Source organism: Leptonotus elevatus, chromosome 7 (genome assembly GCF_054856555.1).
Source record: "Leptonotus elevatus isolate MCC_2025b chromosome 7, RoL_Lele_1.0, whole genome shotgun sequence".
Taxonomy (NCBI): domain Eukaryota; kingdom Metazoa; phylum Chordata; class Actinopteri; order Syngnathiformes; family Syngnathidae; genus Leptonotus; species Leptonotus elevatus.
The window spans coordinates 17,461,677-17,488,431 of NC_141245.1; the positions used below are offsets into that span (position 1 = coordinate 17,461,677).

Here is a 26,755-nt window from a genome sequence, read left to right on the forward strand (position 1 = left end):
GTCAACACCAGTGAGAAGAGCCTAAATGACAAAACATATTTTAGACACTAAATGAAAAAACTAAACAAAAACAAACAGATAAAAAACCTTTTTTTTTTTAACGTTTTTTTCCCCCTTCAAAATCACACTCTTTGCATCTTAACATTTTTATTCTACTACACTGTGATTTAGATTTAAATGTGATTCATAGTTCAGTCCTAAACAACATTCTATCATTTGATGTATTTTAAACATGATGTCTACAATGGAGCGACACAGGCTCAGTTGTGGACAGTTTGGAAGATGAACTAGCCTGAGGGCCTTTTCTGCACTCAGGCAAATAGCATGTAAACACTGTCACAGCAGCTGAGTGTAGCCTTGTGCTGATGTCTGATTGGTGCTCAGGGGAGAGAGGAGCCATGCAACTGAATACTCACACCAACATTCATGTCTGGAGTGTTACAATAGATGGATTGGCCTGTGTTAATCGGTAAAAGTGATTGATGGGCACTACTGCTGCTTGTCTAATCCGGTCTTCAACCCCTCACCGAACTCTGACAGAAATCCACTGCAAGTGTAGCAGATTGACGTCAGAGGGATCGCCACTAACTCCCTCAAACGCCAGCATGTCGACACACAATCGCACCAATGGGCCCGCCCGCACAACGCTCATTCACGCACACACGAAAAAACACACACATTCGCACAGAGAGATGGCTTGTTCGTCAAGCGCCAACCCCGAGACGCCGCGCTTCTACATTTCAAAGGCCAAGGTCAGACGGGCGCGCATTGACCAGGAAGTTACGCAGTAATAAGGCCAATTAGGAGGCTGCGGCCAGGAGGGTATTCCGTTTCTCTCTTTCTTCGCCCACTTTGCGAGGATAAAGCCTCACTTTGTCCTCGTAAAACCATCCGCAAAAATGTTAAAAGCAATAAACACGCACATTCTCATCGGATTTTCGCTGCCGCCGTGAAACTCTCTCTGTTTACACCAGTGGCGAACCGTGCATGTGGTACCGGGGCATTTTGGGGGGACTTAGTACTCAATAAACCGCCAGTACCCCGTCGAAATCAAATCTAATAAAATAACATAATATACAGCATACGTGCCATGCAAATCATATTAAAAAGTTAAAAATCAGTGTTTAATAATAACATGACAAAAAATGTAACGTAAACAAAATCACACCGTTAGTTTTGCTTTAACATTACATCAGTTTACTAGCTGAAGCTAGCTTAAGGCTCTGTGGCGCAACGGATAGCGCAATGGACTTCTAGTTAAGCAACATTTGACATGATTCAAAGGTTGTGGGTTCAAATCCCACTAGAGTCATCTTATAGCAAAGTTTTTTACAAATACTGTAGTCAATAGCACTTACTTCTTTGATATCTTTTTGACCAAAACAATGTCAGCATGAGTCCAACCAGGGTCAAATTCTCAACGCTAAAGTGTCAAGTCAAGTTTATTTGTATAGCCCTTAATTACAAATTAGTTTCAATGGGTTTCACGTGCCCACAGTGGACAAATATTAGCGACATCCCCTCATCTAAACCTCCTAAAAGGGCCAAATTCAAACCAATCATTCAATCAATCAATCAAGAATAGAATACATTTTTAAAGAAGAGTCAAAAGATCAGGTAGGAATGAGACCCAATCCCATTTCCAAAGACCAACTTCAAGTAGATGTGTTAATGTCTCCCTACAAAAAAAGCACTGCGTTGGCCGGGAATCGAACCCGGGTCAACTGCTTGGAAGGCAGCTATGCTAACCACTATACCACCAACGCTGTGGTCTAGCACCCAGTTTGACTCCAAAGTAGTCTAATGATGATGAAGCCTGGTGCCTATGCCGTCTGAATTTGGGTGAGAAGCAGGACTGGTTGCCAATCGAAACGCTGATAATTGATTGGAAGGCAGCTACAATACTAACCACTATATCATCATCAACGCTATACAGTAACCTCTAAGGAATTGACACTTGAATCTACTGCTGTATAATTCCAGCTGTTAATTACATTTGGGGCTATTTGAATTGTGCTGGGATAGCGGTTAGCATAGCTACCGTCCAAGCAGTTGACCCTGGTTTGATTTGGAATGTTCGTCGAAGGGGCTGCAGGAGCTCATACTTATCATATTTCTATTGTCAATGTGCTATTTTGCCTGTGGAAGGACAAAATCACAACCTTACTTGGAAGAAGTGCAACGCAAGACAAAGTCCAGAGTGTTCTAGTCAAATTGTCACGTGGTTAGTGTGTGTGCAGCACAGAAAGTATTCAGGTTCATCGGGTTTGGAGTGTGCATGTTCTCCCTGCGCTTTTATGGGTTCCACCCCAAAAGAAAAGAGAGAGAGAGAATGGTGTTGCTGTTCAGTGGACAATCCCATCTACAACTACTTTTTAATTTTTGTATTTTTTTTTGTCGACAGCAGCATTTGAATCCTGGTTGTAGTGATTCTAAGGTTGTGGGTTTGAGTGCCACCACACTAGTATTGACAGAGTTCAAACATGATGCGCTGTATTCTATTTCTTTCGTGTAATTTGATAGTCAAAATCAATTTGTCAGTGTGAATCCAATATCATGGTCGAAGATGACTTCAATTGGCTCATACTCAACCTTGAGTCCATTTTACTCTGTGGCGCAATGGATAGCGCATTGGACTTCTAGGTTGAATTAATGTTGAGGAGATACAAAGGTTGTGGGTTCAAGTCCCACCAGAGTCAATTTATAGTGTATAAAAAATGTAACATAACAATACTTAGACAAAGAACACAAAGCAATTCAATGGCTATGAGAGAAACGCTAACAATTAAATCATTTGAACATGAATCAAATTATTATGAATTTTTTAACAATGTACAACTTACCAATCATCAGATGACCATTATATTCACTATAAAGTTTGTTATAAGTTCTAACCAAGGATGTTTCATTGAAAGATTTAAGGCCTTTTCACACTGCACTTAGCAACGTGTAGTACTCAGTCGACAAACCCAAACTTTAGGTATGCGCTGAGCAGGTGTAACAACGAAATGGCTTGTCGTGTCACAACGTGGGCTTTTGCCTAACGTGGTGCCGGTGCTCTGATGTCCAACGACACATCCAATTGGACAAGAGTTAACGGAGTGATTTCAGAGTATGAAAAGTACACACATGCTAGAGATCCTGGTAGGCCATTAAGCAAACATTTCCAAATATGGTTGAGCTTGTATTGGAATGTCATTGGTCCCTATAACCTCCACAGCATTGAATATCAAGAATACTAAGCGCAGAGTGAAAAGGACTCCATAGGTGTTAATAAAAACCACAAAAAAACATAAAAACAACACCAATGCCTTGAGTTTATAGAAATGAGTTTCTTAGTTGCATTTTGTCAACCGGCTTCATCATAAGATGAAAACGGTGGCACTTGAACGCCAACACCTTGGTATGTCATGGTATTACCTATGCTTAGCATCACAAAGGATTACATTGAAAAGTGTTCTTGCAACCATCGACTGCATTTAATGTGCAAGTAGAAATGTTATAGTTACACAACACCGGGCCCCAGCAGTGCACACTTACTAAGTTTCTGGTACATTTGTGTGCACTAAATAGTAACATGTCAGCTCTCTTGCCATCAAAGTACTTATATCTATTGTTTTGGTGTGTCCTGTTGTTATGGCAACAAGATAATCACACAGTGACCAGCATGTGTCCATTAATAAGCACTCATGGAAGGATTAATACTTCCATTTCAACAAGAGCGGCTACGATGCTGCAATAACAGAAAGTAATTAAGTGTTCCATTGTTTAACTCTAACACTTATTTAATGGGAACATTTTAAACCGCAAACATCGCAATGCTGTTTGTGTTTTGTTGTTCGTCATGACAAAACACAAATTGTGCGGTTTAATTAGGTATTAAAAGTTTGTGCAGCAGCTCTTTGTTCTCATTCCGGCGGTGGTGAAAAGCAGATTTGGAGCTGATTCACAGCAGACGTCATGACCTCGTTCCCAATGTGTCCCACCCACCCGGCTTTCTTTTTTCGCGTGCTTAACGACTCAACTTTACTGACATTCTGTTGGCGGATGTCCTGTTGAACCCACAAAAGAAAGAGTGAAAGTTGTCAGAAGCACCAAAGACATTTTTTGGAACTCCCCAAAGAATATTGCTAACGGCAAATGAAAGACATTTGCTTGTAAACTTTACTGGGAGTGACATTCAGAATGTCAAGGCAAAGGTTGTGGGATGAGAATGAGGGAAGGAAAATGTTCATTATTGTGATTGTAGTTTACAGTGGTGTAGAAGTGCTTTGCATCATAATGCTTCTGATATTGTATAATGATGTGGTGTGGAGGTAGGACAAGAAAGTTGGGAATATTTACGTACAAAAATGCAAAGTAACAACAGAGAGTAGAGATGGACGGATGCATGGACGCAACCTTGAAAATAAAGAACCTAAAAACAGGACCATAGCAACTGACAACTTCATCATAATTGAGAAAAACACATGTTGTAGATGAAACTGCTGTAAATCAACACGAGCACAAATACTACGAGGATACGTCTTGTACTTCTCCCACCGGTACGTTCGCAACTGACTTTTTTTTTTTTTTAGGTCGGACCAATCAGGCAATGTTTAGGGCGGGACATGCAGCTGTGACGAAACCAGAAAGCACCAATGCCGGGGGGGGAAACAAACAAACCTATCATATACGAGGACGCTGGAATCAATTCTGTTCTCGCAGAACAGACCATCAAGTCACTGGGGGAGGAGTTATGAATGCCGACTGGGTGACTGGAATTACTAAAGATTTCAAAATGCTAGCGGGTCACATTTTATAAGTCACAAAAATGGACATCCATATGAAAGACAATGTCTGGAAACCCAAGTCACAGCCATGCCAACGGAGTGGGAAGCATTTTATAGTTGGCAAAAAGTAGGCATGTCCAAAGAAATGATTTGTTGTGTAACTCCCTAACTTGATGGAGAATACGTGACTGTTTTGAACTGTGTCCTCATCTATCTTGTTATCAGGTCTGCCCGGCAGCCCTAGGTGAGTCCAGACACGTAGTCTGGACAGTGTCTAGGGTCAAGGCCCTCCTACAGAGCGCTCTCCATAGGTCACATCCTGTCCGAAATAGGGGGAGAAACAAGGAGGGGGGGTGGTGTTCTTACCATGAGAGGTGGGAGGCAGGATGTCAAAGGTCAGGACTGCTTTCTCAGGTTTCAAAGCTTGCTTGGGGTGCTGAGGTGATGAGATCACTGTGGGTAGTTTAGCTCTAGTTAGGGCCACTGTGTTGCTGCACATCACGGTAATGGCTTCCGCAGTTAAACACTAAAAATGGAAGCACTTATATCCTTTGGTTAATAGAGGAGAGTTGGGGGGGAAGTGATTGGAGCCCCCTTTTAGGCCTCTTACCTGCTGTGCGCTGCAGCTCATGCTCAAAGGGAGATTGTAGTCGGTGTTGTTGTCTTACTGTGGGATTAGTCGGCAATCAAGCATTGAGGGCGGCTCAGCTTTTTTCGGCCTGAGTGGACAAACACAACCCCAGTGTGAGCTCAGTTAGCAATAAAAGACCTGTGGCTCCAGTGGACTCGGGCGTCGGTGTGCGTGGAAGTGTAACTGTCTGTGGATGATGGACTGCAGAGTGGAAGAGGGGTTTAGAGAAGCAATTAGGAATTGTGCATTTCTATTGAAGGGGCCAATTCCATTTCAGGATAGATTTACACCGTAAGTGACGCAATTATAATTTGAGATATGCGGCATGGCAAAGTAAAGAGAAGAAAAAAAACAGATCGGAATCAGGCCTCTTCCAAATGTAGATACAAATCTGAGCCGTGTCTATTTGCCAATCAATGCGAGTTCAACGTCGTCAAAATACAGTCAACCCCAGTGAAAACTGCAAGTTAAAAAGATTTATTATGTACAGTAATTGCCTGTAGATGTCACAAAATGGCAGGACTTTTGTCTAAATGAAGCTCCTCAACTCACTGCAGTACTAATATGCCACTTGACTTGACTTGGCTTGGCTCGATGGCGCAACATCAGAATAGCATTGCATTCATTTGAAAAACAAGAAAGGCATGAGAGTGTTCTGTATTTACTTATTAGCATGTACAATATTTTTGCATTATTTTGATCCTCAAACCAGGTGGCCAACAGTAAATGGCAATCATGTATGGCATCAGGCAACATGGTGTCTTATTGGCTAACATGGCTGCCTTAGAGTCAAGAGGTCATGGGTTAAAATCTCATTTCAGGCTCCGGCTTCCTCTCACATTCTTAAAACATACATGTTACGTTCAGTATATTTTCATTGAGCCTCTCGATCCGAACTAGAGTGGGCTAACTCAATTTTTTTTAAATTAAGTTAAATGCAGAAATGACAGAGGAAATGTATATTTCAGAAGAACACTGGTTTAAATAAAGGTTTAATTTTTAGGTTTGACATATAGAGGCTACTCCACTATAGCACTTTGTTTAGCTTGGATGCTATTATTATCCGCATGTAAGCAAATTAGTGAATTCTATCGATCAACGTGACCCTAATGAAAACAAGTACTATAGAAAAATGAATGGATGCATATACATTATCAGTATGGCACATTTGAAACCACAGCACAACGGGTACTCCATGCAGTACTTTTGCTAGCTAGTAGCTACAGTAGCTAGCTAGTAGCTTTTAGGTCGAGCTACGTCGAATACAGTGGACAAGTAAGTAAATAAGTAACATGTAAATAAAGTCGGGGCTTAATGTATACACACAGACACAGCATATGCTGCTTTAATGATTGACATCCATTTTGAATTGGACGGACACTAGAAATCAAGCAGAAATAGATGTTGGAGCAGAAAGACAAGAAGATGTCAGTCTTCTGGCTCAGGGCCTGAAGAATAAGTCATTGTTTTTGTGGGCTCGCGCTGAGAAAGTGAATGCACATATTCAGTCGGGGGAGAAAGGGCAGCAGGGGATAGCGAAGAGAAGAAAGGGAGTTTGGCGTGGGTGTGCGCCACACAAAAGGGGAGAAGAGGACACTGCCAACTTGCAAGAGTGAAGAAGCACAAGTTACAAAACGTTCTATAGCGAATGAACTAGAACAGTCAAAAACAACGTTTTATATGCTGTATATATAAAACAGCTGCGGGGGAAATAAAAGATGCCCCCCACCCCCACCCATCCCACCTCCCATCAAATTAATAAATAAATGAATAAAATATTCAAAAAATATTCCAAATCAAATTTTAAAAACATATCTGTGAATATGTAAATGTTGTTAAATATGCTGGGATCCACTTTTGCATCAGTACTTCTTGTCAATCATTCTTTTCATTATGAATTTTTTTCTCTATACCTGTAAAAAATGTCCTTACGGTTATAATTGCCTGCTGTATCATAACCTACACAAATAGATTAGTGTGTTAATTTAAATTAAACGTGAAAAATGTCGACGTGAGTCTTAAAGACGTCTGTTTGCATACATTCATGGAATAAAGAGTTAAAGAGAGAACTAAAAAGATCCAAGATGTTGTTTTGTGAAGCACTTCAGCAGGTGTTATCTCACTTTAGCGATAAAGAACTTGCGTGGCGTGACGCAAGGGAAGGAGACCGACCATGTCGGGCTTACATAAGCACACACACACACACAGTCTGTGGTACTGATCCAGATGTCGCGTGTGTGTCAGTGCACTCTTGATAGACACACGGAGAAAGTCTGGACACGAGCGTCTCTGTTTCCCATCACCGTGAATCCACTCAACATGTGTTCTGGTCGGCAGCCAACAACTCACGCTGATCCACTTAGTCAGAGCAAACAGTCGGAATCAAACAAGCCGTGATGGAATGGAACACTTCAGACCGTGACCGCTCATTAACATTTATCAGCTGGGGTCTTGAATGCGTCAATGAGAGTAAAAGGTCAAAGACGTGAAAACGGGCAATTTAGGAGCAAATCATTTAAAAAAATATTTAAAAAATTAAATCAAAATCTGCGCTATTGGGATTAATGAAGTACGAATAGTCGAATACTAAAAAAGTCCAAATAATCAGGTTGAATCAGGAAACAAGATTTTTTGAAGTGCAACACTAGTTGCGTTTCCATTCACCCATTTTTATTGGAATTTTCAAGAAATGAAAATAAAACTGAATGGAAACGCTAGAAATTTGAAAAAGGGCCCAAAATTGAAAAAAAAAAAAAAAACTTAGAGGGGGTGGATTTTGAAGCATATCAAAAAAAAGGAAAATGCAAATTTTGGCTATGGAAAGACATAGGACTTATGTTTGTAGTCCCAAAGCAATGTCGGACGATAAAGTAAGGTATGTTTGGGGGGGGGGACGAAACAGAAATCTTTTTGGAATTAATTAAAGAAGCGAATATTAATATTATAGATGGAAAACAGCAAAGAAACGCTACGGTTTATCAATAATTACAAAAGAAAACTCACATGATGTCATCGCACGGCGCAGTCACTTCCTGGTCTTTTTCTTTTAAATTACTGGTGGATCACATCTCTATGGTGTATACCGCCACCTACAGCGGCGGAGTCCCCTCTCAATATTCGCAAAAGAAGAACAGATGGAAACGGGCTTTTTTGCACGTTTTCAGAAATTTGCTTAAACAATTCAAAACAATTGGATGGAAACCTGACTATTGGTAAAAATAAATAAATGAATAAAGAAATAAATAGATAAATAAATAAATAAATAAATACATAGCAAAAAATATATAATAATTTTGGATGGTTCATTTAGCCATAATTCCAAACCACTTTGGATAATTATTTTTCCTATAATTAATGAATTAAAAAAGAAACCCTTTTCAATTAATCTAATGATATAAGGGAAAACCATGTGCCACTGTTTACATGATCGGCAATGTTTGACCTTCCTTTAGATTATAGCCTTATATGGAAGTCTCCATTCATAATCCTATTAAAGTGTTACAGTGCATAGTGTATGTAACTCCCATTATATCACACAGAATGTCCATTTATCCGACAGCAAGGAGCAAAAAAACAACAACATAATATACCTTTTTTAAACGTATATATGTATGAAGTATATACATGTACTCCTAAGTGGCAAAAACTCAAAAAGCCCTCTGATTGACCCACTAGTAAACACTTATATGTATTATTTTACCAAGAGAGCAGAGTGATTCAATAAATAGGGTAGCTACAATGATTGTATGTGGTTGCATAAGTGTGCACACCCTCTTAAAAATGGGAATGAGGCTGTGTTCCGACTACTTTTCTAGTAAGCTTTATATACAAACACAACTTTGTCATCGATTTTACTTCAAGTAGTCACTTTTTGCCACCCAGAAGAACTTTGGCGCCTCTTTACAAACATTATTTAAAGGTCCATTCCAGTAGGTAGCTTACAAACAGTTATGAAACAAATCAGTTTGTTCTAATCAAAACTTAATTTGAGTCAAGATGAATGGAATATTCTGTTAAGAGTTGTATGTGTTGTATCAGACTAATTAGGTTCATATTATATTAAATTGTTGTGTGTGCAAACACTGCTGGGAGTACTTTAACCTATTGGTGCACGTGTCTGCGTATGCGTAACTAATCATCTTTATTGACGACCTCCAAACCTTTCCGTTGATTCCGCCAGTATCTGCATACTCTCGGAATAAATGTTGACAATGCCGCTTGATCAAGGAGTTCCTCGCACTATCTGTGGTGTCCACAGAGGGAACAACATGGAGTACTTGGAGGTGCGTATGTGGCACTCCTCCTCCAAGCCTCCTTTGTCAGGCTTATCTGCACCGTATGAGAGATGAAAGCACCGCGGGCTGCCTGCAATCACGCAGAACGATGGAACAAAACAAACTGATAAAGAAAAAGAAAGAAAGAGTGGAGGGAGAAGTAAGGTTAAAGTCATGCAAAGCAAATATGACCCAGATTGAGAAGATTGGATTTCAGCAGAGGCAAATGACACATAAACAGTACTTCAAACCAGCTGAGGAAAACAGGAATTATTATATAATATTGTATTAGAAATAAGACACGCTTAATTTAACACAGGCATATCACAATAGTGTCCAAGAGATTGATTTTTACATTCCTGTGAAAATTAAGACTTTAAGACTTTAAGACTTGAAAATATATGTAGCATAATTTACTTTTTTTTTTATAAACCACTTATTATCCTGATATTCTACAATTTGCCCCCCTCAAAACCCTATTCTTGTAAAAATAAGGGCTTTAATCTAGAAAATATGCAAGAAAAGAAAGAGTACAATTTTACTCTCACAAAAATACAAAACAACTTTAATCTGGTAAAATTAGTTTAATCTTGCTAAAATACTATTTTCTCAAAAACATGTTTTTTTTCTTGAAAGTTTGTTTCTGAAAAACATATGACTTTTTATCTAAAATTATTCAACAAAAAAAAAAACTTTAATATTGACAATATATAATTTTTTCGAAAAAAACAAAAACATCTTTGAAACATTCTCAAAAAAATATGGTCCTTTTTTTTCAGGAAAACCGTTGCACACTTTTGCAGCGGTTTTCCAAAAAAAAAAATATAATAATACAGGCCTTTTGATCTTGAAAAACAAGACAAAACTTTTTTCACCTCAAACCTAGGGGCTTGAAATTGGAAAATATGCTACTTTATTCTCATTAAAACAGGAAATTCTTGCAAAAATTTGTAGTAAGAGTTGAATCTGTCTTTCAGAAGTTTTAGCCAAGCAAATCAAGTTCTAATATTTACAACTCGAGTCTGACTCGTGATTCTCGTCCCCAAACGCTGCATCAGAGCCCTTTCAATGGAAGTTTACAAAATGACATGATGTCCCGCTACATTGTCACACTTTACATTTCCAAGAACGTTCGTTGGAAACGAAAGCTTACGCTGCAGCAATTTGCCATCAATCAGTCTATTTTTCATGTCCCCGGATACGAATTTGGCTCATAACACCGAAACCAATCAGTGTTACAGTCTGGACAACTTGAGCTTTGCAAACTTTCCTTATCAAGAAGCGCAGAGTGTGTAGTTAATGTCCACCACAACCTTCAAAACGACAAAGCCCGATTGTGACATAAGTCAAGTTATGTATTAACTCCGACCTCAATAGTTTCAACCATATGTCTGACTGCAGATAATGAAGTGATAACGTCATCTAAAAGAACTTCAGGAGTGGAAATGACACAAGCCTCTGCTGAGTTAGGCTTTGAAGAGTGATATAAAAGTAAAGCATTTGACATGAATGGAGCAATAAAAGCTGGTAGCTAAGTTGTTTTGAAAACTCCTTCAAGTCACCGCTGATAACAGTCAACAGCGTAACTATGGAATTTGCTATCAGTTTCCTCAGTAAGAGACATCTTTATGCCAGGCAACACATTTATAAATAGAAAGCGCTGCCCTTTATTCTCAAATGACCCGTTCTTCCACAATAAATGTTTACAATGCACACACATCAGGTCACGTGCTAACAACAAGGGGGGGGGGGGGGGGGGACAAGCTTGATAACGCGATAGTGACGGCAGATATTCTGATAGCATTGTTCTGCTTAAAAGTCAAAGATTCTGGCGAAATCATGATAGCAATAACATTTCCTTCTTCTTATGTTAGCTTGCTTGCTGTCATTTCTATTTAGCGTCGGATGGCTAAAGTTTACTTAACTTCTAGTCATAAATATAATATATAACAATTTGACATGTAGTCATAAATTGTTTTGTGACGTCAAAGCGATCACAAAATCTGGAAATGTAAGTTAAGATCATGTTGTTAGCACTGACCAGCTAAATCACTTTGGAGAGCTATTAGCTTAACTTTTACCTCGCCACAAAATGATTTGAAAGGTTTCACATATGTTTTTCCTACTACTACTAATAATAATAATAGGGGGGGGGGGTGTTGAAAGAGGCGCAGAGGACTTGATTGGTTCTCCCCATAATGAGACTGCACTGTGGGGGGTGTTTGTATAAGCTTATTACAACATAATCCTGCTAGCTGCGCCATTGTAGCATTTCAGACAAGCTTGCTGGGGTTTTTCCTCAGATGGAAAGACAGTAAATGTGATGTGTTTGAGTGCTACTAATAACTACCAACCATCTTTGGAAAGATACTTTACACACCTAGTTAGCTAAACTGAGGAGTTGCTAGCTAGATTCATGGTCCAACAATATTTTAATCAGGTAAACGAGTAAATTGCCCATTAGCTACAGTTGTGTCACCATGTGATCTGTTTTTATCCCCTATATGACTTTATCATTAAATGCTAAATGATTACTTTAAATGCTATGGTAGCGTTGCTTAGTTGGTCTGTTAGCAATTTTGTTGTCATGCTTCTCTTTCGTCAGTCTCTTTAGCACTGCTTTATATCCCGACAACACATTATAGCAGGTTCATTCGTCTTGAGCGTGTTACAAAATTGACTTTCTTTCCTTTAAAAATAAAATAAATAAAAAAGAAGCTGATTTACGTCAAGAATAAGAAATTCACAGGGTAAGCCCCAGTGTAGGTGTCTTTTAATCACGGCCCCAGACATATTGCATCGCATTACAAGGGCTTGGGCAACAGTTAATCCCAAAGACAATGCACAAAGTGGAGCACAGTCTACGTGTCGGATCCCTTCCCACCCAACAGAGCTGACTAGCATAGTTAATGTCCCCCCGTAATCCCACCCAGCAAGCAGCGGTCCAGTCATCATGCTGGCAATTATCTGAAGGGGAGCTGCAGGAATCCCTCAGCAACTCTTAATCGTCCAAACTGATTACGAAGCGCTCAATCGCAGAGTCAAGGCACCGTCATCCCCGATACAGTTCTCCGAAGTTACGTAAAGACATGGGTTCAAGGGGGCGGGCGAAGGAATTCAATAATCTTGTGGAGAATTACAGTAGAAAGAGGTTACAGCTGACTTGTGTTGCGAATTTCTTGATGAAAAAAAAAAGAAAATACAATTCCGTAACATTCTTTGACGATAATGGCGGTAGAGAACTGCTAAATCACTCAACTTTGCTGAATCCAATGTAAATAAATGATTTAGTGGAATTTTGTTTTGGGCTTCAGTAGTTTCTGTATCAAGCTTTGCAGACAAACCAGTGATGGTGGGAATGTAGCCCATTTGGCCGGGGGATGACGTGTTAAAACTTGGAAGAAGGTAGGCTACAGTTAAGCTAGAGATATAGTTTTACTAAACGTTGACAACTAACGATTAATGACTGCCAAAGCATGAACCACAAATGCTGGTTGAGCCCATTATCTTGTCATAAAATGGCTACTAAATGTTTTACGGGACATTTAGCCACCATTTTCTGGTTTGTGGATAAGCGTAGAGTAGTTGGTGGGAAGACATTTTAGAGACAATCAGTGGTAGTGAAAGGGACAATATGAGGAAGCCTCTATGAGAAAATACTTTGGATTGACATTCACTTGGGCATTCCGCAGACCATCCGAAGGGAAGATACATTTAGCTAGCATATCAACTGCATATCACAAATGTGCCCGATACTGCTGATGTGAAAAAAAAAGATTACACGCATTGGAGCGCATCACAAGACACAGTTTTACTCACATCCCCAAAAATCATGAACACTGAATGACAGGTTCTTTAATATTTAGTTGCTCTATAGGGTTTAACTCCGTAGACTTGGCTAGTCTGTTGAAAACCCAAACGTTTCGGTGCTAAGCAAAATAAAGGAATTAAGCTTACTGTTCCAATAAATTTGGAGGTTTTGTACATTTTGAAAAATTTAAAAATGGAGGTGGAGGGCGGAACGAGGTACCGAAGTAGCTGCCGACAAATTTGACTGGCCAATGACTGCCAAAGCATGAACCCCCAAACACCGGCTTAGCCCATTATCCTGTCATAAAATGGCTACCAAATGTTTTATAAGGCACCATTTTGGGGCTTTTGCGGATAAGGTTAGAAACATTGAACTTTGGCTGAGAAAAGGTTCGTACGCAGTCCACGCAAGTGAAAGTGACAAGGTTGAGCAACTTGAGCAGTTAGTGGGCCGTTGTTTCAGGAGAAGACAGTGAGGGACAGAAATGTCTTGTTACTGAAACATTGTTGGAAAGTGGATCTGAGCTGACTGTACTGATTAGGCCACTTACCCCCCCCCCCCCCCCCCCCACACACACACACACACACACACCACCACTAACACACACAACATTATGGTGTATCGTCTGCCAGAAGGCACACACTATCTTTCTATCATTCAACATTCTTGGTCTATTGGTATTTGATGCCCATATAAATATCAGGACAAAATGTCTTTTGTAAGCCATTAACCATCTGATTGTGCATAGCTTGAAGTCTTGGTGGCAGCGGAACCTCTGCAGCGAAAGCTTCGAATACAACTTCAACTCATTCAGTGCCAGTGACGGCTATAGACGTTAAAAAAATCCAAATTTAACTGGGCTGGCGTTGAATGAGTTAACTGTTTCACAGCTTTGACTCTGGGGATGAGACATTCACCGTAAAAAGTTAATTTCTATCCCTCAAAAAACTCAAGTCCATTGGGGCTTAATGGACTCAATTTAATTTTTTTTACCTTTTTTTTATGATCAAATATGAGTTCCCATGATGTAAAAGTGCTGCAGTGCCACCAAACATTTTTATGAAATATTTTAAGGAATGTATTTTGAATTCAGGTCGACACATGCAGGGCTCTGTGGCGCAATGGATAGCGCATTGGACTTCTTGACAGTTGTAGTAATTCAAAGGTTGTGGGTTCGAGTCCCACCAGAGTCACCTTATAAACCTTTCGACAGAACTCAAGAGTGAGACAGCTATAATTATGCGATCATAATTAGGATAGATTTGAAGCTTCAGTTTGTGCAGCTGTTGACAAAGTGAAAAATTTGCATACCAATTTGCATAATGTAATGTCAATTGCAATGTACCTTAATCAGTGGATTTCTTTTCACTTTTTTCTTCTTTCTCGTCACAGTTACTCAGGTACATTCTTTCATAATCCTTTCAGTTGACTTTGTTAATTCACTGCTGCAACTAACTGCTAACTAACTATGCTAACTGTTTAGCATAGATGTCTATATCGTTTTTTTGGGGTAGCAGAAACTGGAGGATCACGGTTCGTTCAAGTTGCAAGTGGTTGTCGGTTTCCTGATGGCTTAATGGCATTTTCCCGTGGAATTTGTGTGATTGCTGTTGTGTAACCTTGATCCTTTTGTGTTTCGTACATATTGTAACTATAAGGATTCTGATTGTCAATTTAAAATTTTGTCTGTAGGACCAAATCATAACCTTACTTGGAAGAAGTGCAATGCAAGACAAAGTTTAGCGTGTTATATAACTATTGTCATAAACTGAGGCTTCAGACGACTTTTGATACAATAGATCGTGTTGGATTGTGAGTTTCAAATTATTGTGGTTGGAAATGAAACCGTAAGGCTTTCAGTCATGGCTGTGTGGCGCAATGGATAGCGCGTTGGACTTCTAGGTTGTTAGAGTGAAGAGATTCAAAGGTTGTGGGTTCAAGTCCCACCAGAGTCAAATTAGCCTGGTACATAATTTCCCAAATGTACCTGAATAGCATTTGTTTAAACGAACTGGTCGAAATCTTCAATCGACCTCTACAACGATTCTGTTCTCGAACACATGACTTCTGGTTAAGTTCAATTGTGAAGGTGCTCTTAGTGGTTAGCATAGCCTTCGAAGCAGTTGACCTAGGTTTGATTGCCAGCCAACGCAGTGCTAGCAAGAAGCCTTAAAATAATGCGTTTGCCGGGAATTGAACCCGGGTCAACTACTTGGAAGGCCGCTATGCTAACCACTATACCACCAACGCTGGAGAGCAGTTTGTAAGTGATCAACGCCTTGTCGTGATGACGGAGTCATGCTTAATCCAAAAATGGGTGCCACAGAAAAGTGGTACTTTAACTTTAAAATAGGAAAGAAGCACTTACTCTCCAAATGTCATATCACGCTTCATTTCAGTTTATAAAAACTAGTAGAATTCCGTTTACGACGACCATGGTGGGATTCCAAGTGGCTCTGTGGCGCAATGGATAGCGCGTTGGACTTCTAGATAGCTAACAATCAAGTTATTCAAAGGTTGTGGGTTCGAGTCCCACCAGAGTCAATTAGCTTTTAAAGCATTCTGACCAAATGTGACAACAATAGCTAAACTTGCAATATACTTCAACTCTTAATGAGCTACATGTTAGCTTGTAGCACTGGTGGTACTGTATAGTGGTTAGCGTCACTACCTATGATTATTTTTGTGCCTTCAAATCCCCCCCAAGTCAATTTAGCATTTTGACAAAAATGTACATTTGTTCGAACACACTGGTCTCTGGAACGCTAACACGCAGCAAAGCTTTAACTTCTGGGTCACTTCAACTATTAAACTCCAAAATGCTACAATGCAGCATTGGTGGTATAGTGGTTAGCATAGCTGCCTTCCAAGCAGTTGACCTGGGTTCGATTCCCAGCCAATGCATTGTTCTGTTTCTTGTGCGAGGCGCCGTTTTTTTTGGAGCACTCTCACGGCATTGTTACATAACTAATAGTGTTCCTCAAACTGCATTGTAAATTTAAATTACAGAGCCCACAGTGTTGTGTAACAGTTCTGCTATAACAATACAATAATTACTATTATAATATTTACGATTGTCAGGGTGCAATTTTGTCTCTGGAGGGACCCAGAAACTTAAGACGTACATTACAAGTTCATATTACAGTGGTTTAAAAATGCTGCAACATTTTACTTTTCATATTTTGATTTTGTGTTTATACACAAGTTCAAAACTAACAATATTCACACGATACAAGTGAATAATAATTTGCATGAAAGTGTCAACAAAGAGCGAAGAGTTCAAATGTTTCACATTTTATTTTGTTCCATTCAAACAGCTTAACAAAATCGCTCTGTTAAGTACCGCTTATATTATGGTGACATTACAAACATCATATTATAGGACATATTTATACATACTATGTAACATACATAAATGAAAATGGCACATTCATGCATCTGCTTTGTTCATGATCAGTCGTCGGCCCAGAGTGAGCAGATATGAAGAAACCGAAACAGAAATGAATGAATAACGGGCTTCTGAAAAATAAGAAGCAAACTAACAGTATAATTCTAGAACGTGTCTCTTTAGTGGTCAATAGAGGAAGGACAATCACTAGCACTTTACATTTACGACATATGACAATGACTGTTTTTGGCACCGTATTTAGTTGGAGGTAAAAGCAGTGCACTCGTTGTATAGCTGACACTTGAGTTGAAACCTCAACTGGTCCAAAGGCCATTTGTTGCATGGCACTTCGAGTCAGTCTTGGAAATGTGCGTGGTGGCGCGATTGACAATAGCGCTACCCAACTTTAGTTAGTCATTAAAGGGCTGATCCCTTTAAGGCTTTCACCTGCACTATACAGCATCAGCTTAAGGCACATTACAGGGGGGGAGTTTGCAATAAAATAAAAAATTAAAAAAAGGAACAAAAAACATTGTTATATTTGTTAAAACTGTCAGTAGAAACATAACAGTAGTACAATTAGTAATGCCCCATTTTGTACCTAGAATTGTGTTAAGATTTTTTTTACCCCAAGAAGTCAAAATTGTCTTTTTTTGGGAGGTCAAAAATGATGTATTTAACTTTTAAAAACACAAAATCATCTGTCCTTTCTTTTTTACACATTAGCCACAAACACAATAAAAATTTGACGCATTTGCTGGTAATTTGACTCAAACCATATTAGATGTTTTTACAATTTTTTGCTGAAAAAAATGCACAAAAAAAAACATCTAAATTCTGCAAAATGAGACAAAATGCGCACACACACAAAAATCTTTGGATGTCCTTTTTTTGTGAGCTCAAGGTGCAAAAAAGCAAAATCTCACAATATTAAAAAAAAAATTGAAACATTTAAGTTTCTCAAATAAATATGAGAAATTGTTTCATCTACTGAAAGTCTAATGTTTTAGAAAACATGATTTCATCTAAAAATCAAAACCTTATCAATCTTAAAAAAAATTATTTGGAGATGCACGCTTATCAGTGGACACCAATAATCCAAACCCAACTACAGCAGACCCCCACATTTTCATATTTGGCATTTGTGAATTCAGCTATTTTTCTTTGGGGAACCTATTCCCAATATTCACGGAAATTTGGAAACTCCACTTATTCACTTATTTATTTTTCCTGGAGGTGGGAGCCTCAATTATAAACAGATTTTTGTTATTTGTAGTCAGGCTCTGTTGATTTATTTGCTCATCATCACTCTGCGGTTAATTCTACAGCTGAATGTTGCAAAAAATAATAATAAACCCCCCCCCCCCAAAAAACGCATTTGTTCAAAGCTAATAATCAACATGTTCTCATGAAAAGTATTTTTTTTTTATCCAGTTTCAAACATTTGATTTGAAAAACACTCAAACACACACATCTTCATCTGCTGTGAAGATAAAGAAAGGTGCTGGCTTTCATGCACAGTACACTACCAAGCAGTTCATTTTGCTATTCATTAGTGGAAAATTGTGTGAAGGTAGTAAAGCAATAAAAGGTGCTTTAACAAATCCGAGGTCATTTAGAACTTAGTGTCCCAATATCAATTAAAAATCTCCAGTGTGCTTGGTAAATTATTCGTAGTCACCATGGTTACGGTAATCCGCAAACACTGAATCAAGGCAACTGGAATTTTCTTATTTGCAACAACGATGCTTGTGAGCCAATGAAAATCTTCATCCTGTGAACGCAAAATGAAACGTGTTTTGAGTTTGGCAAGAACAACGTGGAATTACAGTGTACAGCCCATATAGATGATATAGCTTGAATATACAGTTCTCAGTTCATATGCTGATTATCACATTTGCGAATGCTGCGCCGCGTGCCGTTTTTGTCCTTTTCAGCGGCAAGCCACCGCAAGTGTTCGTACCCTACTGGACGCACACGTACTTCTTCCACCACGACTTGGAGAGCATCTTCATCTTATCGGCCGTGCTGCGCACCTTCCTCTCTCGCCGCAGCCTCCGCTCGCAATTGCGCAGGCCCACGGCGATGGCGGCGTCGAACACCTCCTTCAGGTTCTTTTGCGTGAGCGCCGAGCACTCCACGTAGGTGACGGCGCCGATCTTGTCGGCCAGCGCGCGGGCGTCCTCCTCGGCCACGGGACTCTCCTTCCGCCGAGCCAGCTCGATCAGCACCTTGACGTCCTGCCGCAGGTCGCACTGCGTGCCCACCAGAAGGACGGGCGTGAGGGGGCAACGCCGGCCGATCTCCGGGACCCACTTCTCCCACACGTTCTGGAAGGACGCCGGGCTGACCACGCTGAAGCACAGCAGCAAGGCGTCCGTGCGGCTGTAGCAGAAGTGACGCAGCTTGTCGAACTCGTCCTGGTGGACACACAAAAGACAGGTGAGGATCTTAAACGCGCACTGTTATTACATTTGGACTGATTTATTTACTTGTGGTCTGAAACAAAACAGACACAGGGTCGAATTATCATAAATTCAACCCAAACGAACCCATTTCACATGAGGCTCATCAACATTATTGTCTACATACAGAAGAATGATTTAGCGAAGCGGGCGTCTAAAAGTAGTGCTCTGACGCTAAATTGAGTGAATCTGCTCAGGAATAGACGAAGTGGCCACTTCATTAGGTAGGCCTGCACAATCTATTGACATTCAGTTTTCGCTGTGTGGTTAATATTGCTGTTGTAGTAAAATTGCATTAGCTTTTTCTAATTAAGTGGGTCGAGATTCGCTCCCCCCCGCCCTGGCCACTGGATTATTTGTTTCAGTTAACTCATTCAGTGCCAGTGACGGCTACAGATGTCAAAAATCCAAATTTAACTGGGCTGGCATTGAATGAGTTAATTTATAATAAAAAAATTAAATTAATTTTATTGTGTGCTCTATGTAAAATGACTTTTATGAGCAAATTGTAATTATAATTGGGATATAAAGGTCTTTAAAAAAATATCTGTCATTGTTTACATGTATCATAAGTACTTATGGTATCGGTATCGTTGAGTACTGAAGATTTGAGTAACGTATATCGGTATTGAATTTTTTTTTTACGTCAATTCATGTTGTGGTGAGTTTTTGTACTTAAGAGTTGATTACGTTTCATGCCATAAGATTGATTAATAATTAGCATGGGCGACGATTTTTACCACGATGTCTCCACACTCTTTGCCAGTAACGAATTCCACATGCCTTCAAACGTGGGGACCAAAAAGTCGGCATGTCAGCCGTGGTTGTGAAAACCCGGCCGGCGTGGTTACTTGGTGTGGAGCCTGGCTGTTTCATAAGCACACTCGGACGAACCCTGGCCTGGGAGCAGCACATTTGATACGCATGAAGCCTGCCGGCCATTGCCAGCGCTCTTATCGAGCCTCTCCTAATACCGAACTCATAACGTGTCGTGAGCTGCTGCAACAACTCACACACACGTTAGCGTGTAAGGGCGAATATCAGCAGATTCAAGTCGACACTTATGTAATTCCACGCGCCAGAAATGGTTGTGGGTGCCGATGGACTGACTGACATCATGTGAGTGACACGTTCAGGCGCAAGCAAGGCACATGGGATGGATAGATTTGGCAAAAAGGCGGGATTAGTGGAGAGGTTTGTGTTCTTCATAGGAGGAGATTTAGATTTTCTTGGCGCGCACGGACGGCAGCTTGCCCGTATTTGGAAGACCTTGCGTAGCAGCCAACCAGGAAGTAACATGGAAGCTTTTTCCCTACTGGTTGCTGTTAACACTCTGAAATCACTCCGCCAACCCCCTCTACGACTGGACGCAACTTCTGACATCATTGCAACGCCAATCTCGAATTGAACATTTGAACATCGCAGCGAGATGCCACACAGCAGTGTACAAACGGCATGCTGTGCATTACTAAGTGCAGTGTGAAAAGGCCTTTAGGGTTGCAAAGGGGTGGAACATTTCTGCTAAATTCAAATTTCAATAAATTTCCATTTTGGGCCCAACTGCTAAGGTTTTTTTTAGGCCAATTCCGATATTTAGCAGAACAAAATTCTGATAACCTGGCTGATTAATTAAAAAAGACATATCATAAATAAAATAACTTGTCTTGCTTACAACAATATAGATATGACTTAAAGGCTGAACATTTGACAGTTTTACAATGCTATCTCCTTTAGTATTGGTTATTATTATTTAAATTTACATCAGAGAGAAAAATCTTTAACTCATTCACTCCCAGCCATTTTTACTGAAGCAACCCTTTTCGCTCCCGGGTGTATCACTGGATTTTGCAAGACCCACAGAACATTGTGTTGTATTGCTATAAAAACATGGAACCTACCAAAAGAAAGATGAGAGTCTCTTCTTTCATCAGGAAAAAAGTTCATTTCTATCTGTTTCTGTTTTGCAGCAATTAGCATTAGCATATAGCTAAGTTTCATCATTCTTTACAAACCTGTGGAAAACACTGGGAAAAAGAACTTGTTGCAACATGGCCCTGGCTGATCTCTTATACTCTGCTGCCACCTGCTGGCTGTTTTTGTAAACCATTGCTTTAAACATTCTCTTCAGTTCAGAGGCTTCATCAAAGCCTTCTTTATGCTCTAGCATAAAAAAAACATAACATATAAAAAAAAATTGGGGAGTGAAGGACAAAGTATTAAAAAATATATATTTATACATTATTGGGAGCAAATGAGTTAAAAAAAATAAAAATAAAAAGACCCATTAAACTGACCAGCAAGTTAATTGGTCAGGACCTAAATCTTCTAGAACTGCTCCATCCTTGGTTGTGTGTGTGTTTGTGCGTCAAACTCACCTGTCCCGCAGTGTCGCACAACTGCAGTCGAACTGGGTTTCCGTCCACCTGAACCACAGCTGTGAGAATACAAAAAAAACAGATCAATTGAATTCAGACACACAAACACACACGCCAGTGGGACAGTTTGTACTCATCAGCCGTGTTTTTGTTTGTTCAGTGCGACTCTTCCACTGGGCCTCATTTTGAAAAGTGCGTGAGTCATCCATGTTTGAACGACGGGGTCATTCGTTTTTACAATCCAAAGCAGCGGGCACATGGAAACGTTTACAATAGGCCCTTAGGGCCGTGCGTGCGTGCGTGCGTGTGTGTGGTCGCTTGTATACTTGATCAAAGCCTTGGCTGAGACCAGCAGACTTCATCATAGCGCTAACAAAGAAGCATTATGGAACAACTTGAACCGCCAAGGCCTGACTTTTTTTTTTAACGTTATATTTTGTATTTATGTTCAAGTGACCCATATCTAACATTTACATTAGTGACCACGAGAATCAAATTGAACGTGTAGACATTCAAAATGTAGGTAAACAGAACATATTGATCATTAGGTGGGTGTATATTAGTATCGGACCGATTTATCGGCTTTTATTAAAAATTGGCCGATTTTTTTTTTGCAGATTTTTGGCAATTTTCTTTCCAAAACACAACATAATAAAGATAATGACATTCAAGGGGGTGGAGTCAAGAATTAGCATTAGCTATAAACTATATCTGCATCAAATCGGCTCCAAGCTTGTAGCTAATGTTAGACTGTATTGTCTGTCAAATGATCAAGTCAATAGCTTTGGTATAAAATAGAAATTAAACAGTCAAAACAAAACAAAAAAGAGCAATAATGATGACATTACCGAATGAACAATACTGAGCTCTTTAAAAAAAAAAAAAAAAAAAAAAAAAAAAAACTTAAACAGTCTGACGGTTTGATTTTGCTGTTTCATGCTGGAAAAAAATATCATAGTTGTGTTTTTCAAACATAGCTGTTTCGATATGTTACGGTCAGACATATGATACTTGTTAGCCAATCTGCTACAAGCTCCAACTTATCACCCCCATCGCGCTCAACACTCCGCCCGCCACCTGCGACGTTGCATAACTCCTCTCAAGTCAACTTTCACACAAAAAAACTGGGTCGCTCTCATTCATTCAGGGGGGGCCTGAAAGAAATGACATCATCACCGAGCGGTGCCCCCCACCCGACCCTGCTACCGCCGCCCCCACCCCTCCACACACACACACACACACACACACACACACGCACACACACACACACACACACAAAGTGCACAATCATTCTGTGTCAAGACAATCTGTGCCTGTGAGCCTCTGTGACAGATGTGGAGGAGAGCGCCCGCGGGTCAAGGCTGACGACGACAACAACGGGCCCGCTTGTGCAACCTAAAACCTGCCAGCGAGACACTCACTGGCTCTTTGTGATTTCTCTTCCCACACTTGAGTGTTTTTTATGAGGATTTGTGGCAACCCGGTTGGGTTTTAAAACCTCATTAGCGCAGAGGCTGAAATGTACAGCGAATAGAGCCGCAGCTATCAAATCGTTCTAGAATCGATTATTCCAACTACTAATTTAATAATCGGATAACAAAATAATAATTTAGCACTATTAAAAACTATACTGTACTATCTATGCGTTGAGTGTATATGGCTTTAAAAGGCTGGGCCTAGTATGGTGAGTGACGTGGGTGTCAACGAATGAACGAACAATTAAATACCACTGCAAATGTATTGAGGCAGTAAATATTTCACGCACCACTTTTTTTAATCATGAGTATTCTACTGGTTATCCCATCGATTAATCGGATAATTGATTGTGCATTTTTAAACGGAATAAAATGCGCATGTGAAAAGGATTGATTTTTATTTTTGTAGTCCTCTTGTGGTCATTAACCTCACGTTCTAGTGTACGATTAGTGACTTTTGGTGTGTATGGCTTTAAAAGGCGGGGTGTGGTCTGGTGAGTGACGTGGGTGCCAGCAGGAAAAAAAAGTGTAGAATTAGCTAGTTATGAATTATTATGAGTTATGGCCATAGGCATCCCATATATGAATGCGCTTATCACGCATTTGTTTAATAAAGCAATTTAAGTGCATTGGTGGCTGTGTTACCTTGTCTTGGCAAATTTGTTATCGTTCTTTTGTTGAAGTCGATACGAATTACTTCTGGGCTAGAAACAATGTTTGGTATGAGTATAAACTTCTTTTTACACTTGAATGACAGTTAATAATGTCAAAATGTTAGGTAAAAACATGCCTACCCTGTACAGGTAGTTCTATAGTAAAGGCAGTTTGCCACCAGAAGGCATTATTTTTATTTCCATCATTTCCTATGGAAATAGTACAAGTTGCCTCCAAATCCAAACAAACTTCAAAAAGCAAAGCTAGAGGACACGCGGGGCTGGATGTGATTATGACATAACGCACGTCGACTTGCTGAAAATCACTTTCATGCACGGGTTGCAACTCTCATTTGGGTTGCTAATATTTCAGCAAACAAAAGCTTGCAGGGACACGCTTGGAAAAGTGGCAACATGGCAACAACATCAGAGATAAGTCAAACACACACACAAACACACAAAAGGGACACGGAAAAACAAACACGCCTGTATTATTATTATTATTACGATAGGACATGGAACAAATTTGGGTGGGTGCTGCTCTCACCATCTCAGACAGGTAAGAACACATTCGTGTTGCCTCTGCCAAGAACTTTATTACAGTCTTAAATCAGTAAATCTCATAAAAACTACACACGTGTAACTTTAGACGTACGATATTTTGTCACTGGCGCGGTCACCTTAAAGCAGGGGTGGACAACATATGGCTCGGGGGCCAAACTAAATTAATCCAGCCATTTTTCTATGCCACTCATCATGATCAGGGTCGTGGGGAGCTAGAGACCATCCCAGCTGATAGATAGATAGATAGATAGATAGATAGATAGATAGATAGATAGATAGATAGATAGATAGATAGATAGATAGATAGATAGATAGATAGATAGATAGATAGATAGATAGATAGATAGATAGATAGATAGATAGATAGATAGATAGATACATTTAAAAAAAAACATACTATAAACACGCACTAAAATATTAAAGGAAAATTTGGGACAAAAATATATTTTTTAAATAACAAAATACACAAATTGGAAAAAAGAGAAAATGAGATATAAACAAAAATTACAAAACAGAAAACAATAGAAAATATTACAAAATAAACACAAATATTGTGAAAAATAAATTTAAAAAAATATTTGATTAACAAAAAAAATTACACTTAAATACAATGGGAAAAGAGAGAGACACGCCAAATTAAATTATCTTCTATATTAGATCAGTGCGTTCCATGTAGGTTGCTCCCTCTAGTGGAAAATGAAAGGATCCCTCAATTAAATGTTCAAACCGTGCATAATATTACAGTAGCTTCGCCTTATTTTTATTTTTTTTAATCGAGGGCAGTCCATTTGTGAAATTCAGTTGTATGTAACTTTTAAGTACAAAACATTTGCATTTCCTCTCTCTTAGAAATAATGTGTGTTTTCAAAATTGTATTCGGGTATTTTTTTCTTTCTTTGTACAAGTCTAACATATGCAAATTGACTTATACTATTTGAACATAGTGGTAATGTTGTAATTGCAGTGTAAAAACGAAGTGTGTAGTGTTAAAACGGCTAACAATATGAAATACACGATATATCGATAAAATAGCGCTTAAGATATTTTAATACAGTATTCCCCTTTCATTAATCAGACTTACCGGAAAAGTGATCAAAGGCGGTGGGGACGTATTTGGTGGGATATCCGTTGGTGGTGTAGCTGACCACCAGGCTGGTCTTGCCTACCGCTCCGTCCCCGAGCAGGACGCACTTGAGTAGCCGCTCGTGAGGCTGTCCCGGCCGGCCACTCTGGACTTTGTGCGGCGGCACCGGCGGAGCCATGGTCGGAGGGTATTCCATGGAGGAAGAATGAGGGGACATTCAAAAGAAGTCAGAAAGAGTGGCGTTCCACGTTGAGGAGGAAAAGAAAAGCGAGTCGCTTCGCTTTTAGCTGTAAAAGCGCGTTGAATCTCAAGGGAGTTTGGTCATTGTCCCGACGAAGTGACGAGCCAAGCGTTGCCTGACACAACTCGATTTTTAATGACCGGTTGCCAGCGAAGCCTGGCTTTTTATATACTCGGTTCATTTGCATAGCCCCGCCCACTTCACGTGGTGAGCAGCATGTTTTGGACCGTGCTGAGGTGATCTTTATTTGTTAACTGCCACAAGAGAAGCAATGGTAGAACTTTTAGTGTGAGTACAGTAGTACACTGAAACGTTAAAAAAGAAAAAAAGAAAAAGTATTTTCACATGTCAGCTTCTGGGCCATCTCAAATGTCCATTTTAATTCGATTTTCTACAGCTGCTCTCTCACACACTGACCTACTTTACCAGCTGATTCCATATGGAACATTAACACTTGTACGTGCACTAGTACATTCTAACAGTAGTTCTCAAACGTTGTACAAGTACAGTAGTACGACCTTAAAAAACACTTTACTGTCCAAGTAGTCTACTAGTCCGACATTAATCTACAGTAGCATAGTAGTACTCATCAAAAACAAGACAAAAGTGTTCATAACTAAAAAATATTGTTATTATTATTATAAACGTTTGTAATGTTAGGTTTTGTAAGTTAGCACTATACCTACTTAAATTATGGAATTAAAATGCATTACTCACAAAAGTTAAATGAAAAAAAAAACGTTTTAACCAACACTTCTTAAAGATATAATGCAAATGTTGATTCTAAAAAGTTAAATACAGTACAACTGAACTATACTAAGGCAGTGGTTATTTTGTGTATCACTAGAGGGAGGCCACGTAACACTTGTAGCACTCTTTTGACTGCTGGAGAATTACTGTACTACTACTAAAAACAAAAATTTAGTTTTCAAACAAATGTTTCTTTTTACTGAGCATTGATCAATTAAATGTTGTTGTTTTTTTAATAAAAACTACTTCATTTAATCTGTAAACCGTTCCAG

The 26,755-nt window shown here is 39.5% G+C and overlaps 1 protein-coding gene and 7 non-coding genes across 8 annotated transcripts; 6 read left to right on the top strand and 2 right to left on the bottom strand.

Moving 5' to 3' along the window:
- Window positions 1-1,219: 1,219 nt before the first annotated feature.
- trnar-ucu (transfer RNA arginine (anticodon UCU)) lies at window positions 1,220-1,312 on the top strand. Its single transcript has 2 exons — window positions 1,220-1,256; window positions 1,277-1,312. It is a non-coding gene; the product is annotated as a tRNA-Arg (tRNA).
- A 382-nt stretch (window positions 1,313-1,694) lies between these two features.
- trnag-ucc (transfer RNA glycine (anticodon UCC)) lies at window positions 1,695-1,766 on the bottom strand. Its single transcript has one exon. It is a non-coding gene; the product is annotated as a tRNA-Gly (tRNA).
- An 839-nt stretch (window positions 1,767-2,605) lies between these two features.
- On the top strand, window positions 2,606-2,699 carry trnar-ucu (transfer RNA arginine (anticodon UCU)). The gene is made up of 2 exons: window positions 2,606-2,642; window positions 2,664-2,699. It is a non-coding gene; the product is annotated as a tRNA-Arg (tRNA).
- Window positions 2,700-14,595: 11,896 nt separating this feature from the next.
- On the top strand, window positions 14,596-14,681 carry trnar-ucu (transfer RNA arginine (anticodon UCU)). The gene is given in 2 exon segments: window positions 14,596-14,632; window positions 14,646-14,681. It is a non-coding gene; the product is annotated as a tRNA-Arg (tRNA).
- Window positions 14,682-15,352: 671 nt separating this feature from the next.
- Window positions 15,353-15,443, top strand: trnar-ucu (transfer RNA arginine (anticodon UCU)). Its single transcript is given in 2 exon segments — window positions 15,353-15,389; window positions 15,408-15,443. It is a non-coding gene; the product is annotated as a tRNA-Arg (tRNA).
- Window positions 15,444-15,940: 497 nt separating this feature from the next.
- On the top strand, window positions 15,941-16,032 carry trnar-ucu (transfer RNA arginine (anticodon UCU)). Its single transcript is given in 2 exon segments — window positions 15,941-15,977; window positions 15,997-16,032. It is a non-coding gene; the product is annotated as a tRNA-Arg (tRNA).
- A 288-nt stretch (window positions 16,033-16,320) lies between these two features.
- trnag-ucc (transfer RNA glycine (anticodon UCC)) lies at window positions 16,321-16,392 on the top strand. The gene has a single exon. It is a non-coding gene; the product is annotated as a tRNA-Gly (tRNA).
- A 374-nt stretch (window positions 16,393-16,766) lies between these two features.
- rhoub (ras homolog family member Ub) lies at window positions 16,767-25,857 on the bottom strand. Its single transcript, XM_086080088.1, has 3 exons — window positions 25,490-25,857; window positions 21,717-21,775; window positions 16,767-19,296 (listed from the first exon to the last, which is right to left on the bottom strand). The coding sequence occupies exons 1-3, from the start codon at window positions 25,707-25,709 to the stop codon at window positions 18,841-18,843; spliced, it is 735 nt and encodes a 244-aa protein (XP_085936214.1). The 5' UTR covers window positions 25,710-25,857; the 3' UTR covers window positions 16,767-18,840.
- Window positions 25,858-26,755: the final 898 nt, after the last annotated feature.

Excerpts from the sequence above, each read along its gene's own strand:
- rhoub (XM_086080088.1), bottom strand. The coding sequence starts at position 25,709 with ATGTCCCCTCATTCTTCCTCCATGGAATACCCTCCGACCATGGCTCCG. Across the intron at positions 21,776-25,489 it reads CGCCTTTGATCACTTTTCCG|CTGTGGTTCAGGTGGACGGA; the intron begins GTAAGTCTGATT and ends GTATTCTCACAG. Across the intron at positions 19,297-21,716 it reads TGTGCGACACTGCGGGACAG|GACGAGTTCGACAAGCTGCG; the intron begins GTGAGTTTGACG and ends TGTGTCCACCAG.